This window comes from Colossoma macropomum, unplaced genomic scaffold (assembly GCF_904425465.1).
Source record: "Colossoma macropomum unplaced genomic scaffold, Colossoma_macropomum, whole genome shotgun sequence".
Classification (NCBI taxonomy): Eukaryota; Metazoa; Chordata; class Actinopteri; order Characiformes; family Serrasalmidae; genus Colossoma; species Colossoma macropomum.
Window position 1 is genome coordinate 26,371,129 of NW_023494789.1, and position 20,965 is coordinate 26,392,093.

A 20,965-nucleotide genomic window follows, 5' to 3' on the forward strand; every position below is an offset into this window, starting at 1 on the left:
GCTGACCCACTTGAGAGAGCTTCTTTATTTACGTTAAATTAAAACCTGTTGAGAGAATCTATGGTCTGGAGAAGTCCTGATTGAAGCCCATTTTGTCAAAGTTCCTGATGAAGTGCTATTCATTAGCAGCTATCTACAATGACTGGCCTCACTTCAAATCAATTCAATCTTTCTTGAGAAATGAAAGCCACAGCTCTTCAGCTCATGATGACAAAATCAATTTGTCTTTTTACGGGTATCGAATAAAATGCGCCATCAAAGTGAAAGGTGTGTCAGAAGCAGAAGGTATAGCCTGGCAGGCACCTGTCTACTTTACAGCCCTGCTATCAAGCCCTAGCTCTGAGTTAGTTATGACATCAATTTCTCAGACAGGGTGAACTTTGGACCCCGATATGCGATAGCATCTTCAGCCTTTTTATCAGCTCTACTGCCAGTGCTGGTGACCTATAATGACACCTACCTGTAAATATGACTGCCTGGAAATATACGACTGCCTGAGCATGTTGGTAAATATAGTATTTCGGGGAGTTGCTGTGGTCGTACCAGGATCTGTTTTCATCAAAACAGATGAGTGTAATGTTTTGCCCTCATATGGAATCGTGTGTACTTAAACAGAGTGATGGCGAAACGCTGTGCTTTTGCTTTCGGTGACAGTGCTGTTTAGAGGATTTTTGAAATCCTTATGCTGTCGCTGACAGGAAAAAAAAACGGAAGTGTCCCAGAATGACTTGAAATAAAATCTTGCTACAGTAACTTCCATTGAAAGTTAAGAGCATCTTTCCTTCTCATATATATATTCATTCGGTTAGAGAAACACTTACATTTGCAAATTAGTTTCATACAAGAAGTATTAAACCTCTCCATGTGGCAGAAGTTATCATCCAATGTGTTATCATGCTCAATGTGAAATCATGTGCGTCTGTGGTGGAATTTAACTGATGGCAGAGGGTGTTGATGAGACATCGGACCAAACTTTGTTCTTCAACCTAACTCACATGATATCAACAACTTTTTTCAAATCAAGAAATTCATATCACTTTTTACTTTATTTATTTTTATGAACATTTATTCTAATGATATATAGTGTTACTGCAGAGGTAGGTGATTCTAAATAATGTGCTTAGGTCCCTAAAACGTTTACACAGTACTGTGTATACACTACATATATTCAGTCATATGCAAAAAGTTTGAACATCCTCACTCAAATTACATGTTTGACTTTCTGAGTGAAAGTCAGTTAACACATCCTCTACATGGAGCAAACACATAAATATGGCATTTGTCTGCAAATTTTAATGCACAATTTCTATTTATATGGAAAAGCAAAACATTTTGAAAGAAATAACACAGAAAATGTTAAAAAGTGCCATAACTTTTGCACAGGCCACATTTTATGTTTTTTTTTCCAATTTTGCAGCGACCCGCTACTGGCTAATGCTTGCTCTGAGAGACTCTGGAGGTGTGGCTATGCAGACAGCCACGTTTTTGTGTGTCGGGGAGCAGGGTTAATGTGTGGCTTTTATGTGTGAGGGTTGGTCACTTTTAGGTTGAGGTGTGTGGTTAGTGTTGACCTCCCCCACTGTTTCATTGCCCTGCATGTGCCCTTGTTGCCTGGTTGCTCACTAAAGAGCACTTACTCACAGCACTACTGTGTTTTACTCTCTGTTGATGTTGCAATATGTTAAATTCAGCAAATAAACAGCAATTGTGCATTATGATATATACATACATATATATATATGTCTGATGCAAAAGCTTTGGGGACCCCTGGTCAAATAAGGTTTTGCTGATGAAGTGAAAATAAGCTACTACAGAGAACACACTGCACATTTTAATGTACAATTACTGTTTATTTGCTGACATACAGAACATCATATTGAACATCAACAAAACATAGAACATCAACACACACACACACACACACACACTCACACACACACATATATATACCAGCTCATACTAGTACATGTGCGTGTGTGTCTGTGTGTGTGTCTTTGCCACCTGTAAAATTACATTCCAGTCCAAAATCCACATAGTTCTGACAGTGAGAAATGGAGTCAAGTTGATGGAGAAGCACGTAAACATACTCACACTGGTCAAAATGATAGAAAAATCTATAAACGCACAGCCTGAAAGACTCAGCCCTCATCTGGCCCTCCAGACAGGGTTGAGGCAATCGTTAAACATTATGGCCCTGACAATCCTTGGTTAAGCCAGCCTTTTCTCAGGCAGACTCTGATTGAGTGCTGAACACGGCGTTTCTGTCTGTCACAGGCAGAGCTGCTTATTCTGTTGATAAAATCAGGCCCCTGAATAGCACCTGTTTCTCACTCAAGCTGGCCTGTGTACAAAGCAGCTCATAGTGAGCACTGAAAAGCACTGTTGATGGGCCAGCGACGTCCAAACAAAAGGCCTAATTTGAAACACGAGTGAAGTCTGGGTAAGAATAAGAATGAGAGGCTGATTTTTTTTTTTAAAGAAGCTTTATGTAATCCTTAAACACGTACGCGATTACAATCAGTACTTCTAATCTGTTATCTTTCATCTCATGTTTTATGACTTCCCCATTTATCCACAATCCACACTGTTCAGCATGTCTCACGTCTCATTCATTGTCTCATTTGAATAGATCTCAGTGTGTTGCAGTACATTTCTCTCACAGGGTCTTATCTCCAAACCATGCTGTAGCTGGGAGTATATAAGTAATGAACCCTATATCACAAATTCCCTCAAAAGCATTTCAGCTTGAACTGATTCGAAACAGCATTACCTAAAGGTGAATCAATTCGTTATGATCCGGTATGCGGAGCTGTGGTGTAACATTAAGCATGCAGCATGCACATGAAGATGAATGAGCTCATAGCCCACACACTTGCTCTTTGATCAGTTCACCGGATCTGCATCAGTTTAACAGTAATCTCAGCAGGGCACATGAAACGCCGTATCATGCCCGAATTAATTCAGTTCCCATGTGTCAAATGAGGCTTGAGCGCTGGATCTTAATTGATTCAATTTGAACTGAATCATCGTAAACTGTGACAGGAAGCCCTAGTGTACAAGGGGGTTCCTGTCTTTGTGCTTGGGATCAGTAAGCAGCCACTGTAAGCAAAAGTCACTGCATGTAAACAGAGGCCTTGCCAAAGTTTATGGCATGGTCAGGCTTATGCACGGATAGACACCAAGACGTGCTAAAGCACATGGCCCCTGTCCTGAGACAGCAAAAGCACCCTTTTTGCAAAAGTGGACTTTTTGTGCATTATATTCATATAATCATTCATTTAATGTTTATTTAACAAAGACAGTTGCATGTGCATAGAAAATTATAAACATTTATAATTACAGGTTAATTTGCAATATTTGCCCCAGATAGGCCTTAAAACACCATTAAAAAAGTAAAAGAAAAACATAAATATGTTGTTCTCTCATGAGTACAAGACAGGCTCCCCTTCCTGTATTGTTATGCATAATTGGAAGTAAGTTAAATTGATTAACAGTAGAGAATGCACCAATCCAATATCAGGGGTTCAAGTGCTTGGTGGCACCATGGCAATATGCATGTGGGGGGTTGGGGTTAAATGCTTGACAAATGTGTCCACAAACATGCAACTATGTTATTGAATTTTAATACATGAACAGTCCTTAACAAGACAAATAACAAATGCCTTCATAGCCAGATGATCTTATTCCATTCAACTTTTAAAACCTCAACAATAAAATAAAAACAAACAAATAAAAAAATATTTTTGCTTTTGCATGACACTGTTTCTTTTCATGACCATAGATTAAAATAGTTGTGTATTTCTTGCTGTGGGGTAGTAGAGGAAATGAGCAGTTTGAGCAAGATGGCCTAGTTTAAGATGGTCGTCTTAAGTGTAGCTCATATAGCTCATTTTAAAGCCCAGTAATCTTTAACAAACAAAACTGGATCGGATCAGTGTTGGTATCAGCTGATACTCAAGGTTCAGTATCAAACAAGAAGAAGTGGTATCATGCTATACTGAACAACAAAGAACATTTTGCGATGCCAGTTGACTGAGGAGGTTTCATATACACATTTGTATACAAGTTCAACACTTGCTAATTCAATAAAATTATGAAAACATAATTAGGAATTACACTTATTTTTTTTTACAGTTTCTGTGTAATTCAGTGACTGAGTTGTCACTGTCATTCAGAGTGTTTGGATGTGAAATGGTTCATTGTGAGGAATTTACTGACTGATTTCTTTACAGTGGTGGTGATAGGAACCAGGGGTTGCAAAGTTTACAATGTAAATAGAGCCATTTATTTACATGTGAATCTACACGACTTCTCAGTTTTATACGTAATGTTGATATGATAAAACATTAGTTTTCTTTGGCCTCTATTCCGCCTTAGAACACCCTGCATGTACATCTCCACTATAAATAGATTTTTAAACTATAAAATGTAAGGCCAAAAGCTTATTACACACATCATAATCAATGTCTAAGGCATCAAGCAACACATTCATAAATATTTAATGCAACAACTTTCTGTGAGGGAGCTTTTAAAGGCATCAAATGCTTCAGATGTCTGGTTGTTATCACCACCACTTTGAACAATTCTGACTAAGGAAGTATCTTTACAACAGAGCACATCAAAGCACTCCGAATCACTGTTCACATCTCAACGATTTATTTTCATGAACATTCAGTGTCTGTACTACTTGGCATTTGTGGAACACACCTGTCCTTCTGTTGTGTATCATTTTGATTAGAGGTATTACAGTTTGATTTGCTTGAGAGAGGTAACACAGCAACATAGGTGAGAAAGAGGCTTTGAATCCATAAAACATTTGCAGGACATAATGGAAGGCCCTCCTACCTATCCTCACAATCCTCCCCTCCCCAGATGTGCTGTGTGTACCTGCCCCCTGGAAGGTCTAAGCATAGCTCTGGGCAAGTTAGCCATTAGTGCTGCATCTCTCTGTGTTCAGGCACTACCTTTTTCCTCTCTCATCCGGCCAGCGCCATTAAACAGCAATTTTCTGAAATGGGCCCCATTCTGGGGGCTGCACCGTTTTCCCTCCTCTATGTTCCAGGCTTGCTTCCAGCTTTTAAACATCTGCATATGCTCGGTAAAAATGTATCTAAAGGTATAAAGCCTGCTGCATTTTCGCAGATCAAAGCAGCATGCTCAGAATATTTGGATGCCGGTTGAAAGGAAATGTTAAAAGCTCAGTTGATGGTCATGGTCTCCACAATGGGATGATGGCTGAAGAAAAATAGTGGGTAGAGATGATTTGTGGAGTTCATTAATAATTGCATAGCTATTAGAGAGGGATTGTGTAAGGTTTTCTTTAGAGCTGGAATGTTTCTATTGTGTCAACATATAAATGTGAGTGTTTAACGCATGACTGCTTTAATCTCAGTGTAATCAATTTTTAATATTGCCATGCAAACAGCATTACAAGCTCACATTAAGTGATCAACTCAGTGCATCTCAGGCCAGTTTCAGAGATCCAGATTAGGCTTAAGCCTGCACTAAAAAGGATTTTCAGTGCTGTATACTCACAGTGCAGTTCTGTTTAAGACTACACCCTTTAAAAATTATTGTAACAATAGCAGAACCCTTTTTGGTGCTATATAGAGCCCTTTTCAAAAAGGTTCTATATAGAACCATGTACAACACATTCTCCATCAATCTGAAGAACTATTTTACAATACAAAGAAAACTTTAATAATGCAAAGGGCTCCGTAAGTAACTAAGTAAGTTTTATTTATAAAGCATTCTTAAAACAACCTGCATTGACCAAAGTGCATCAAATTAGCACACACATAAACAACACAAGTATGAAATTAAAACATAAAAATAATAAGAAGAGTTACATAAAATAGGGAAGAAAAAAGATGAACAGAAGAAGTAAAAAAGAGTTAAAACGAGATGATATACAAAAAAGATGATGAGTAAAAAAGATATAAAATGCATGTATAATCACCACAGCCCCTCACTATTCAAATGCAAGTTTGTATGTTTGAGTGTCATATAGGACCATTTTCTTTTCTAAAGAACTCTTAAAGAACCATTGTTTATAAGAGCGTAGGCTTAGTCCATGTATGCTGTTGCATGGATGCACTCTTGCACGTACACAAAGTACGCTGTGAATACCAGGAAGCAAAGCAAAACAAGCATAAAGTAATTTGATATTTCTAGAGGGATAGGTTCAATCTACATTTTTATTGTTTTTTTCAATTTTCTCATAACCAGTTCCCACTGTTCTAAGCATCTGTTTCATCATACATCAGCTTCGGCATTGCCAGTGGAAATGATCAAGGCTGCATTCTTCCTGCTATGTTTATGAAGCTTGCCATGGCGAATTGTTGAGCACCTCTCCATGCTTAGAAGTGAAAATATTCCTGCCAGGATGCAGCTTTGCTTAGAGACAGGCGCACTGCCACCTTCCTTACTAATGAGAACACAAAGAATCTCTGCCCTTGGAAATCACATGGCCTAGGCATGTTTCAAACCCAGTGGTGGAGCTCAGTGCTACTCAGTATGACAAGCCTTTATCAGGCATGGCACGCTAGGACAGTTGATGCAATGTTCTTTCAAAATGCCTACATGCTCTGAGTCACATCTCGGATCAGGTGAGGGATGATAAGGTGGAGATGGGACGGGTGGACTCCAACCCTTTGCTGATGAGCTGCAACACATAAGATTGATTATCGACTCCTCCCCCTGATTCTCGCACACTGTTAGTGGAGTTATCAGCGCAAACAGGCAGAATTGCTATGAATGACAAAAGTACAAGACGAGATTAACATACGTGATTTGGCTTTAGCTCTCTAGACATACTCACTGTGCTAACTGGCGAGACTGGAGAAATGTGGAGCAAGAAAAAACGTTGTACCAATATTGTGACTGTCTCTTCACATTATAACAAAACTGCATTTAATAAGAAGCTTTAATCAGAAGCAGAAGCAGAATGAGAATTGGTTTTGTAAGCCAAGTAAGATATCACTTACAAGGAATTTGTCTTGGCAGACAAATTTGTTTGCTCTAGCAGTACACAGTTACACAGTGGACAATAGAAATGATCTGGAAACATCTTGTTGTGTGATAATTTAGTTACAACAGGCTGAGAATATATATATATATATATATATATATATATATATATATATATATATATACACACACATATATATGATATGCATGTGTGTATATGTGTGTGTGTATGTGTGTGTGTGTGTGTGTGTATATATATATATATATACATATATGGTTGTGTATATGATTTGCATTTTCATTTGTATGATCAAGCTCTTCACAGTGTGTGTGGAGAGTGTCGCAGAACAAATCCTACATAAATGCTATCAGATTTGAAACACTCTATCTTACAAACAACATTACGAAAGTGAGAGCTGGAACATAAGAGACAGTACAATAAACATCTGATTGCTTATTATGTCTTGTGACAGAAATGATTAAATGACCAAATAACCCATGTTAATATTTAAACACAAAATGATTTTTGTGACTCTAGTATCTCAGTAATTCATTTGCCAAGGATCAACAGTGGTGGGACAATGTGGTAACACAGACATATACAGTACATTGTGTTCTCAATTAAAGTTACAGCACTCTGCGTCGTGACCAGAACACCACCTCCAGGTCACGGTAGGACTGAGGGCCTTTCCCAGCGCCCTCATGCTTGGTATTTCATTTTTCAACAGCACCATTTCCTACATGTGTTGGGAGAGACGTGAGTCAGTGAGCAGCAGGTTCATTCAGGAGAGACGTCTGCTTATTTATGTACACCTAATGGAGCACGTTGTTGAGGTAATGGAGGCTCTCTAATAATGACATCACCTGCAGGTGCTATGGCCTAAGGAGCATATCTCAATTTAGCACTGTCAGCTTTCCTTACAAGGCTGAAGGGTAGAGACAACATTGAGGCCATTATTTGCCATCTATGAGTCGTTTTTATACTGTACTAATATGACAGGCGGATGAGTTGTCACAGACTGGTTTTGGAAGGTCACCAAGGACAGAAGATTCTTAACAGACTGCGGTAGCACAGAACATTGGCGAGTTAACAAATGTTCCACCCCGTAACCTTAGATACATAATATCTTCACTTAAGAAATTCATACACTTTGCTGTCCTACATTTTGAGACTCTTTATGTCAGGAATTCTTATTGAAAACATATACATTAACTGCAGATGTTCTCAAGACAACTAATGACATTACATCGTGGCCTACATTTTAGGTCAGACTACGGCATCCTACGAAGCCCACTATATATGTTTTGAATTAATAGATAATTTAAGAGGTCTAACATCATATTCACAGGAATTTAAGCTACATGAACTTCCCTCACTTATATTTGAGTCTGTATCAGCTTGTGTAAGTAGGAAGATTTTGGATGAAATCAAACCTCAAATGTGGTGTTTCTAGCTAGCCTACTAGTTAGCTAACTCTTCACACATTACGCAGTTTATACAAGCACCTTATGCATAACTGTTGCAGATTTAAGCAACAGAACATAAGAGGGAATTTGTTATCATGGATAACATTACAACAGTGATTAGTAAAACAAGTGTTAGTAAAACAAGTCTTTTATTGCTTTTATGCAACAGCTCTGCAAAATAGAAAAAAAGACAACAAAGAAGCCCTGAATCACCTGAGCATCAGATGTGCTTTAATACTTTATATTCCTTCCACCAAAAAAGTAGTAGCCTGTTGTGCTACAGATAGAGCCATAAAAATGTCCCAATATCAGGTTCAGCCCAGTTTTCTTATTACTTGCTAAATTTACCTGAATGTTATTTTGTTCCAGCCAGTCTGTAAAACATTTCACAGCCCTTGTTTTCCCAATTGTATTTTATTCCAGTTTGTCTAGATGTCCCACCATCACAGCTGTCGAGCAAAAAGCTCTGGAATTTGATATATGCCTGCTGTCACACTCTTTAGAAGAAATTGGCTGCAGGTCAAATATTACCTTTCAGAAGTTCTAGATATAGAAGTATCTAATGTATACATTTTCTATTTTTGTATGTGCTAAAGACAAGTGCAAAAAGAGTCATTACTTAGCAACCGGTGTTCAGCAGAATGATCAGAGCAGGCGTCAGAGGGTCATTTAGTGTGGCGTTGTCCCACCAACCTCCCACTAAACCCACTACGCTTAATATGCACTTGTATAGAGGTATGCATAAAAAAATATGAAAGTAAACTTTGTGCAAGCTTTTGCTCAAAGCTTCTGCTGTAAAATAATACTTCAGTTAACAATGGTGGGTTTGTATTTTGTTCTGTATGTTGTGGGATGATGCATCAGCAGACAGATTTCTTAGACGGGTAGATGTTTGGTGATTCCAATGCCCCAGTCATGACAAAGTTCTGACGCTGGTCCTGGGAATGATAGTTATTTTGAAAAACCTCACCTGTAGGAACTGCATGTAGAGCTAGCTAAACAGCAGGCCAGCACAGGTTAGAACACGACAGGTTAGATTATATTATGTTTCCAGTGAAATAAGCCTTTGAGTGACACCAATACAAGATCAGAGTTGAAATGACTCGTATTTGCTGGATAAATGTCTAACAGAACATGTTTTACTGCTTTCCTTTCCTTTGGACTTTCCGAAACAAGAGCCTGGAAACTTGAATGTAGGGGGACGTGTGTGCGTGACTATGTTTTTCCAAACGACTGTTAATAAAATGTAAAATGTGAATATATTTAATGATAATGGAGTGGCATTTTGATACATGTGAAATGTCTGTATATTCATTCACAAATGAGTTACACCCTGTTGACATAACTAACAAATTCAAGTACACATTCCTGAAACGTATGTCATCCTCAGCTCTACAAAAAAAGAAAACATTAAAAATAACCCTTTTGTTCTGCAAGTAAATGAAGTGCACTTCGTCTTTCCTTTGTGCACCAGTGTGTAAACACACACGCACACTCCGTGCGCCTGCTGTGATTGGCTGGCTGAGCTGCAGTCAGGGCTGTTGCAGTATAAAACAAGAGATAGAGGAGGAGACAGCTCTAAGACTGTTAGGATCCTTTCCTTGACCACTCAAAGGCTTCTCTCTCTTGGTTGGATTTTTCTTTCTCACTGCGACCATGTGTAAGGGACTTGCAGCCCTACCTGCAACGTGCTTGAAAAGGTATGAATCTCATCGCATCTCCATGGTGACAGGCTTTGGATTTCATCAAGGATATATATGATTTATGTTAGATGATTGATGATGATAGAAAAGAGGACTCAACATGTGTTGAAGCTCACTGAGGCTTAGCAACAATTCTTGGAGTGAGCTTTTTTACCTTAAACATCTTCGAGATTTCCTGTTTGGCAAACTGTGTCTTACATACGTTTTTTCTCCAGTGCGAAAGATATAAAGCACAAGATCGGCTTCCTGCTTCAGAAGCCCGAGCCTGTTCAGGATCAAAAGCTTGCTAAGGAAAAAGAAAAGGCCACTGCAGTGAAAAGGTGAGGTTTGAAACTAAATGATAAAGCAAGAGCTCAACTTGGATAAATAAGAATACCTACTTTCTTATTACTTTGAATCATTTAAAGGACACATTCTTGGGTTTGGGTGACCTGTATAAATATGTGAATATACAAATGAGATTTTAATTCAATTTAGAGTTTATAATGACAAATAACACAACACAAAATCTTAAAACAAGTACATTTTCTCTGAATTTAGTTTCACAGTTTATAAAAAAAGCTCATGAATGTTCTACAAAAATAGCCTAGCAGTAGCAGTAATATAGACTATATATAATTTCTGCATGTCTTTTTCCTTTTTAGCATCGCTCCTGTTGATGCTGAGAAATGGAAAACATCATTTAACAACTTGATGAAGAATGATGGTGAGTGTCAAATTCATGGCATTAAAGAAACCGGGTTTATTCTGACAGCCATGCCTCAGAGCCATTTCTGTTCAGTGGAGAAGTTGCAGTGTTGGGCAAAAAAAAGAGTGCACGCTGATTAATGAGAAACTCTTATTCACTGTCACGGCGTCCTTGACACATTTAATGTTCCTCTTTTAAGAGAGCATGTGTTTGTTGCTCTGACTCAGCCAGGCTTGCGGCTGTTTTCTCAGGCTTCTGAACGTGTGCTACGTGTCCACAGCCTGCCCTGGGTGGCCCCCAAAGAGCCTGCATGTTCTGCTCTGTTAGGCCCTTAGGGGTCAACCACCAGAGGGACAGAACTGAGGAGCAGTGGCTTTCTGAGAATCTGTGCAGACCTTGGCCACTGACCCCTTCATTCTAAACGTCCTCAGAGGCCTCCGACCCCCCTCCAATCCCGCTCCCCCCTCCATCCCCAGTGAATTAAGTTAGATAGTCGGAGGCAAAGTCCATTTATATGACGTAAGACTTTTACGATCCGCCCCAAGTTAATGGAAAGTCCTGCGCTGCCGAGATAGACAGGTGTTAGTGACGGATTCTGGACGTCTCATGAAACCTTTCTTTGTTTCAGTGGGGCGGACTGCGTTTGCAGCCTTTCTGAAGTCGGAGTTCAGCCAGGAAAACATAGAGTTCTGGGAGGCTTGCGAGGACTTCAAGAGGTTGCCTGTGAAGCAGATGGAAGCTAAAGCCAAGCAAATCTTCGAGCTCTACGTCGATGTCGATTCTCCAAAAGAGGTGAGATGCCAGCCTTTGCTCTGATACACAATGTCTAAAGCAGCCATTTCAGATGTTTTCAACATGCCCTTTTATTATTACCTCCAGGTCAATCTGGACTCGGCAACGAGAGAAGAAACCAGAAGAAATCTGGAAAAGTGTGATGTCACGTGTTTTGACGAAGCACAGAATAAGATCTTCACACTGATGGAAAACGACTCATATAGACGCTTTCTGAGGTCTAAACTGTTCCGAGACCTGTGCCAATCACCCATGGATGAAAAACAATGTGGCTTGGAGGGAAAAGGGAACCTTCCTGAGTTTAGCCCGCGCCTCCTGTCTCATTGCGCTTAAGCTACGATGTCCTTCATGTCCTGCCACGATCCACAGAGAAGCACCTCTTAGGCTGACGACGGTGGAACCATTTCCCTTCTGTGAGAAGAGCGGTTAAAGGCTTAAGCCAGCGCTAAACGAGCTCCTCAACTACGAAGCAGAACCAACGGATCAGGATGCGTATTGATTGTTTTCTCAGCTGTGCTTTGTGGCTTTAATTATTTTCACAGTGTGACCAAATTATTCACAAATTACACTGCAATGGTAAAGTCTTCTGTTTCTCCACTTTACTGTTGTTGCAAACAATTTTTCAGGTAATTTCACACTGAAAGGGAAAATAGAGACCACAAAAGAAAAAATACAAAATATTGACCACCTTCTAAACCTCATCTGATTATGTTGTGGAAATAAAATAATACTTATAGTGACTGAGTTTACAATTGAGTGACTGTTACAGGTTGGAGAAAGGAAGGCGAGCGCAGTATCTTTGTTTAATCCACATGTGTTTGAGTCATTGTGTGAGCTGGAGGACCGTGGTGTACAAACTCACAGTACTGTCTGAAGAATGTACGAATGCTCGTACGTATCATCTCCCATCTTTTTCGTCATTTTCAATATCGTGAAATGTTAGTACCTTTGTTGTTTGAGGGAAATTTCACAATAAGAAGAAATCTGGTCCTTGTAATGATTCTGGTCCTCAAAGCCAAACGAATATGATAAGCTATACTTACACAATGATGTGATGTCAGTTTGTTCTATAGTGCTGTGAATTCTAACACTAATTCTGTCCTTCTCTTGTAATGTCGCTTTCATCTTTACTTAGTGAAATAAACGTCTGTCTGTTGTTTACATATTTGTTTACTGATGTGTATTAACATATTTATTGTAATATTTATGAATAAAAAAAAAACTTATTCAAAATGAGCTTGTCTCTTAGATGAAATAGTGGAGAAGGAAACCTCAAGAGGTGACAACGTAAACAAAAGACATGTTTCTGGCAAATCCAGAACCAAACATAATAAAAAAAAAACCACAAAAATACATCATTTGACATCATGTGGTGTACACCGAAGCTCAAATAGTCCAACACTCTTTTTATTTTGAGGTTATCTGAGCAGCTAACCTATACTTTCTGTTTTCTTTTGGAGTAATAAGTACACCTGTTGTCTAAAGTGGCTGACCGCTGTATTCAACTACACCATGGAGATATATTAATTTGTTATAATTCACAGTAAGTTATAATGTAAGTTGTCCTAAACCATATTGACCACCTTAATGAAGACCTGGATGCAGTTTGGGTCAGTTAAATGAATTTTTGGGGATGTAGTTAAAGAAAAGATTTGGGTGACTATTGACTTGTAGTGTTTTTTAGTAACGTTAACCTCATAGCTCCAGTGCTAAACTAAAGAAGCAAAATTTGGACACCAAATTTCTTGGCTGATCAACTACATCGAAGGTAAGCAGAAAAGTGTGCCAATATGATTTTCTGCCAAATTATTCCTTTACACTTTACACTTGCAAGTCTCTTTCACAAACATAGTTCTTGAAAAAAAACTGAAAACCGATTGGTAATTATTTTCTGAACATTCAGTTTATTTTATGCTATAAACACAGAGGCAGCAGTTCAATTTGGGGACACAAGCACACAGAAACACAGGCACGCATCAAAAGTACACTAATTCTACAGCACATTAACATGTCCATTCTTTCCATGGCCTTTCACTCACTCTTTCCTTTGGTTATTTTCATGCCCCGCAGTCACACGCTGAAAATATCTCCAATTTATATTCACTAATTTATTGATAAACAGTGGAAAAAATGACCAGCAAGGCCTAGGACAACCTGTACACTGTGCAATATTATCTTGCACTCTTCTACGACCCCAGCATGCTGTTTCAAAAGATCTGGACATGAAGGTCCCTGCAGTCCTGGAACACTGTGATGAAGCAACGTGCGTAAGCAGGTAAAGACTGATACCAGGTTAGCTTAAAGCTCCACCATTCACATGAGGAGACATTTGAGGATTTACTCTGATTTGATTTGCAGGTTGATATTTTAGTAAATTTAGCAAACAACAACAACCACATTTTCCATGAAATAGAGTAGATCTGATGAAGTGAAAATTCCAGTTTGAATGGAATGATTGATTCACTTCCAAGTCTTACCCAAAACCAGAGTAGAAGCTGCTGAAAACAGACACAAAGTTGTTTTTTTTCCAATCCAGTGGCAAATATTGAGAGTTCTGTCTTTTGTCATGCTGATGTAACTTTAGAGATGTTTCCTAGACATGTTTCTAGGCTTTTATTTGGCTTACTTTACATATACATGTGCAGACATGGACTTGTACCACAAAGAATGACTCACATTCAGAATGCGCAAATCCGATTAAAGATAATTTCTGGCCTGAGAAGCCACTGTTACCAAATGACGTGCACAAGTTGAAATCACATGCACAGTTTGCACCTACTGTCATGGTAGCATCCACGCAAAAACAAGAAATACATACAATTCAGTAAAGACATTAAGCTTTGTGAAGTGCTGGAAACACGGAGGAATGAGTTCAAAGCTTTTTTTAACCCATCTATATACAACAACACCGGTTATTTATCTGCAGGACCTCCATTATATACAGCACGTTGAGTGGGCTTGTTGCGGAGGAGATGTTGACTTTCAGAGTGTGTATATATTAGGGACATGTAGGAAAATAAGTCTGTCTATCAGATTATAGACCCTGGTGGGTGGCAGAGAGATGGGAAAATAAAATCCGCAGGCGAACACCAAGGCTGGGGAGGAAAAAAGAAAAGCATGAGAGAAAATCGGTTTTAATGAGAGAAACCTCTGCGATGGGAATGTTTTGGTCTAGGCTCCTCTAGTGTGTCCTTTCTTTGAATTTGGAGAGGGAGAAAAAATAGCCGTGTTGTGCGATGATTCAGCGACGACGGGAAGGTCTAGAGATTTGTTGCTCACATAGTTGGAGCAGACAAGCGTTGCTGGGAATGAGACTTCAGATGTTTAGAGTCTAGAGAGTGATGCATCGTGATCATTACATTGAGATTTACACTTAGATTTACACACAGTAGCCTTTGGTTTGTAAATGAAGCGCAAATGAGTAGGAGAATGTATTTAATCTATATCGTCGCTGTCATGACAAAACCTTATATCCTCATTTTTGTGGCTTTTTTTGCATAACAGAAATGGTCTAAAATTATATGGAAAAAAAAAATGTTTTTATATTAATGTCCATTATAAGTTATGAATGTTTCTTCTTTCTCCTGTAAGCTTACCGTCTTGGAGATTTAAAGTTTTGTTCTGACAGTGATGATATGTTAACTGTGTAATTACAAAAAACAAGCCAACTCTGATACATACATAAGAATTAAATTGTGTATTTAATAAGCAACACGTGAGTATTTATGAACAGCATTAGTTATTTCAAGATGAAATGTTTTATGAATTCGATGATACTGTATTTACATAAGGGGCCTAAACTAAAGTGATGAACATTTGCTCCATTTTTAACACTGCTATAATGCTTCATTCTCAAGTAATGGACCTTATGACACAGAAACCTACTAAACAATGATTTACACCAGTTCTATGAAATACTTTAAACCAAATCTGTTCATTCTCACATATATTTTCCCACATGTAAATACCCTGTTGGATAAAGTACACAAATCCGGTTCTTGACTGAAATAGTCCTGGTGAAACATAACTGAAATAAAAGCAGAAGTCCAATGTCTATATTTATATTTGATACTGGGGAAAGTTATACTGGGAAAAGTTAAAGTACTGTGAAAAATAAAAGTACTATGAGTTGTTACAGTTATGCTAAATTATTTTGATGAATGATCTAGTAAGAACATCGTTTTGGTTCAATGAAAAGGTCTCTATAGATTATATAAATAATACTTTTGTACTCAAGTAGCAATATAAAGAGCTGAATATGATTTTCATGACTAAGCCCCCGTTTTAAATGTTCCATTACTTGAGAATGATGCTTCAAAATAGTGTAATAAATAGAACAATTTTCATCACTTTAGTTTAAGGCCCTGTATGTCAACACAAGGTCATGCACTTCATAAATTACTCAAGTCATTACTCAAGTTTTGTTTTATAAATACATTATTAGCTGTGTATAAATGTGTTCTGCAGATTGCCCTCAAAAAAGTGTTACCAAAACCTTTAAAGATTATTATTGATAAAATGTATAATTATTTAACAACCTCCTCACAGCAGCACACTGTTAAAATAAGGGCTCCTAAATGGCTCTTGACTTGGATGTAAACTAAAAAACTTTGTTGAGCCTTCACATTATGAGGTTCTTTAAACTTTAAAAAGGTTCTTCACACTTGCACATCTCATTAATCCAAATGGTTCTTTAAAGAACCACTAATTTGAAAGTGTCCTTAAAGAACCAAAACTGGTTCTATGGCATCCTGTATTATTAAGAGCTCAGATATTGTATGAACATTCCTTAAATAATGAAAGGAATGATGATTGTGGGTGCAGGTGTCTTCAGTATCTTTATATCATCACTGTCTGAATGAAATCTTGAGTCTTCAACTTTGCCTTTTTTTATTGTTTTTGCATAATTTGAAAATACCAGATGCAAATCAAAATTACATGATGAATGGACCAATAGAAATGGCCCGAAATTACTTGTTACACTTACATTGAAAATCAAGAAGGTTTTTTTTTCTAATGTAAATTCACTTATGGACATACTTCCGACAGTAACAGCGCTGTAGTCGTTAATAAGTAGGCCCATCACATCACATCAAACCCAGTGATACATCACAGATACATGTAGATAGTTAATCCTTGGTTTTGAGCACCTTTGTTAGGTTAGTGGCTCTCTGTTCAGCTTCAAAGGAAGTAAGACAGCCTGAACAGTTAAGTGGATGAATAAATAAGGGTCTGGCAGAACAGAGAGTCTGGATGTTTTTTCCTGGATGGCTTATCTCCGTCTGTTCCCTATTCGCTGGCTGGATGTTGCTAGAAGACTGCAGGCTACTCATTATGGTGCAACACAGGGCCTGATGTAATTATACACTGCCCTGTGGCCCTAGGTGTGACAGGGCCTGCTTGATCAGTGGAGTGAGCAGCATTTGAAATGTCAGCCTGCAACCCACCTACACACACACATGCACCCACACCCCCCTGACACATCACTTAAACTCAATTCGTTGTAACAGTGCCTTTCTTGTGAACCCTATTAAATCCGATTTCATTATTGTTCACTGCAAACAGCTTAATGATGCTCTGATAAATATTCAAACACAGCGAATAAAGGTTTGAAAGTGATGAAAATGTCTGTTGAAAGTTCTATGAAATATTGCAAGCTTCTGGACTTTCACGTTAAAGAACGTTGCTTTAAACATTCGTATTGTGATCGCTATGTAGGCTCAATAATAACAGCAATACACGCACAACAATGAGGCTGAAATACTGGGTGCTTATGGATGCTTATAAACGTAGCCACTTAGATAGATGCCAGCTATCAAGTTAATTCAATAAAGGACATTATTTAAGCAGCGAGCCGTGAACAGACTGATGTTTATTTCAGTCATAACAGCTTAATATTCATCAGTACAGCATTCTTGCATTTGTTAGGCAGATTCAGTGTCAGTAAGCGCACCATAGAAGGCTGTAGCGAAACTAGCTAAAGGCATTACCGTTGCCAGTGGTTTATCTTCTCACAGTGAGAGGAAATAAGTACTTAGATTCTTTTTTGTTACTTAACATAACTCCAATGCACATATCCACTTCAAATTTACACACATAATGTCTATTGACTTTGTATTTATAACGTTGAACAAACAAGCATAAACAAAGATATGCTTTAAAAATGAAATGGATAGAGGCAAAAGTATTCAGACACCACAGATTAGTATTTTGTTGCAAAGCTGTTGTTGGAAATTACAGCTTTAAGACGTCTATAGAAAAAGTAATTAGCTTTACTGCAGTATTGTGGTTCAATATTAGTCCATTCCTTTTTGCAAACTGCATTCAGCTCCCACAGGTTTTAAGGGTCCCAATGATGGACTCACAGTTTAAAAATTGTAGAGACATTTTCAACAGGATTCAGTCAGGAGAGTTGCTAGGACATGCAAGCATCTTTTTTTTTATTATTTTGGCTGTATGTTTGGGATTGATGTCTTGAAATGTCCATCTTCTCTTCAGATTCAGTTCTTTGGCTGAAGAGACTAAACTCTCCTTGAATATGTCCCACTGCATCGCTCCATGTTTCCTTTGATGATGTGTAATGCCCCAGCAGAGAAGTAGCCCATATCATGTTGCTCCCACCACCATACTTCACTGTGAGTATGGTTTTCTTGGGATCATACTTGCAACCCTTTTTCTCCAAACTTGAGCTGAATTACTACCAAACAGTTCACCTTAAGGCCCTTATGTCAATACAGTGTCATTTACTCTATAAAACATCTTATGTCATCTTGCGATTTATGGCATTGCTTTACAAATACATCATTCAATGCTTAAGAATGTGTTATGAAGTCCTTATGTCCCCGAATTACATTAAATAAGCAGAATTGTCCGAAGACTTGTCTCCCTTCGCTGTATCATCATTGTAGATTTACAATGAATATGCTGCCTCATTAAAATGCTGATAATCAGTTAGCAGAGCTAAGCTGTGTGTGTTTACTCTGCTGTGTTTGCTAGCTGATCAGTGCACACCACCTCAGTGCTAACAAATAGTCTACAGGTGGAGGACATAAGGTGGATTCTACCATGGCCCAACTCTTAACATGAGGCCTAATTAAGAACTGAATCTGTTTTCTGTGTGAATCAAGCTGGTTGTTGTAACACAGTAAATTTAGTTTAGTTCTACTCTCTCTCTCCCTGCACGGTGAGTGCTCGGGATCTTTATACGAACGCAGCAGGCATTTACAGGAGTTTATCTAGCCTCGCATCTGGGCTCTGTGCATTCTCTTCCTGGTTTCTGGTTCTAGTTTAGTGTGTTTGGAACATGCTGGTTTCTATTTGTGAGGTCTCGTAATGGGGTTGTTGTGCACAAGCTATGAGGGCATTGGTTCCCGATGTGAAACTTGCACACACTCGCACCCCCACTCCCACCAGGGAACATCTCAAATTTAATCCATTACACTGAGATTCTGACCCTTTATTTTAGACAGTGTGCTTCTTCAGTTTGTAAATCAATCAGCTTGATTGCTGATTGAGTGTAGAAGGTGGCTGTGGGCCGCTATGAACAAGTGCTTTGATTGCTTTGGCCACCAAACATGACATTTAAGATTGTGGTACACATCTTGCTTTGTGCAAAATGTCTATTTTTTCACAGAATGAGCAAAACGGGTTCTTTTTGAGGTGATTGTTAGGTTTAGGGATTGGCTAATTACACATAGGCAAATATTGGTCACCATCAAAGTGGGCTTCAATCTACGTCTGTTGCCCTGAGTAAAAAAAGTTATGAATGATTTTAATAGCACTTTAACAGCCAGACTTTAGCCCCTTAAATGGCCAGCGCCCACTAGCAGGCCCAAAGTTTTATCTCACACTTCTGTAACCTAAGAATAGCTCAACTAGTTTGCACTGAAGTGCCTGTAGTTACTGAATAATAATCCTAAGGGATTTTAAGGGTATAAAGGGCTCATATAATGGAAAAACTATATACTATATGAAACTATATGAATACATATCCATGTATTCAGTCTACAGCAGCTTAGCCCCACCCATTCACACTAAAGCTATAAGGAGAGTTTCAGCCTGGTCTGCTTTTTAAAAACAGGGCCAATCAGAGACAATCAGAACAGAGCTCATTAACATACATCAGTCTTAAAGGGGCGGTAATAAAAACAAGTACCAGAAAATGTAGGATATGGACCCTTCAGTGATTCTGGCTAAATTATTGCTGTACTCTCAGCCATCCCCGATGACCCACATACCTGAAATTACAAATACACAAACCAGACAACTGAAGGTCAAAATGTAATATGCTTTATGTCTCTGGCTGTGATTTATGTTTTGATTTTTATATTTCTCAGTATTTTGATGCTGATGCTTGCAGACATTAAGAGATGATATGTGGTTATTATGTGATAAAACACTTGCAATCACAGCTGCTGTTGAAAAAGAGGATGCAGAGACATTCGCCCAAGAAAAATGAAGCCTGTAGACTGTCATGAACTGCATTTTATCATCTCATTCAGAGGCAGCAGAAATGACTTCTGACAGTTCCTCTGACACGCAGAGGACCCGTTATACATGAGGCTGCTTTAGGAATAAGCGCTGTAATGAATGTGAACATGTTCGCCTCAGACAGTGTTTGTGTTGGCAATGTCCCTTTGTCCATCTGCTTCATCTCATTTCTCTCTCCCTCTCTCTCTCTCTCTCTCTCTCTCTCTCTCTGTCCTCTCCCCCTTTCTGTAATAGTTCCTCTTTGTTCCACAAAAAAACCACCTTGTTAGTGTGGGAAATGGAAGAGACCGTGAAAGAGAAGGCGCCAGGTCAGGAAGCAGCTTGTTTGTTATTCACCGAGATCATGTTCTGCTTTTCCAAAAAGACTTAAATAAAGACAAGCACTCAGAAAAATAAATGAAGTGGGGGCGGGGGGTATTGCCTGTGCTTATCTTCATTCTTCATTTGTGATTATGAATGGATGAATGGCAATGCCAAGCCTCTTTAACTCAGAAATCTTGATAAAATAGAATTCTCGTACGCGTCAATAAAATGTGCCACACACGTCGCACTGGGTAAAATCAAAGTTCACCTAGTTTGCAGATAATATCTCTTGTTTGCAGGATGATTTGGGGGACTGGGGCTTTCATAGAATTGGATAGTACACAGCAGTGTTTCATTTGGTAAAGCACATTCTTTTCATAACAGACCACTTATTTCATAGAACTGTGTGAGAAAAGGCTGCACACTAAAATTACACCCTGTATTGTAGCATCTCCATCTAATTAGCACTGTCCTGAGTAATGAGCCTAATCATTTTTGAATGTTAGAGAGGCTGCAGATGGTTAAGAAACATCAAGTCAATAAACTCAGTGCA

The 20,965-nt window shown here is 38.6% G+C and overlaps 1 protein-coding gene across 1 annotated transcript; it reads left to right on the forward strand.

Moving 5' to 3' along the window:
- The first annotated feature begins 10,001 nt into the window (after positions 1 to 10,001).
- rgs4 (regulator of G protein signaling 4) lies at positions 10,002 to 12,782 on the forward strand. Its single transcript, XM_036570683.1, has 5 exons — positions 10,002 to 10,136; positions 10,355 to 10,459; positions 10,784 to 10,845; positions 11,456 to 11,619; positions 11,707 to 12,782. Exons 1-5 carry the CDS (start codon positions 10,093 to 10,095, stop codon positions 11,950 to 11,952), a joined length of 621 nt encoding a protein of 206 aa, XP_036426576.1. The 5' UTR covers positions 10,002 to 10,092; the 3' UTR covers positions 11,953 to 12,782.
- Positions 12,783 to 20,965: the final 8,183 nt, after the last annotated feature.

What these genes read in the sequence shown, in the direction of transcription:
- rgs4 (XM_036570683.1), top strand. Translation starts at nt 10,093, where the DNA reads ATGTGTAAGGGACTTGCAGCCCTACCTGCAACGTGCTTGAAAAG. An exon ending in CCTGCAACGTGCTTGAAAAG is followed by an intron (nt 10,137 to 10,354) that starts GTATGAATCTCA and finishes TTTTTTCTCCAG; the next exon opens with TGCGAAAGATATAAAGCACA. An exon ending in CAACTTGATGAAGAATGATG is followed by an intron (nt 10,846 to 11,455) that starts GTGAGTGTCAAA and finishes TCTTTGTTTCAG; the next exon opens with TGGGGCGGACTGCGTTTGCA.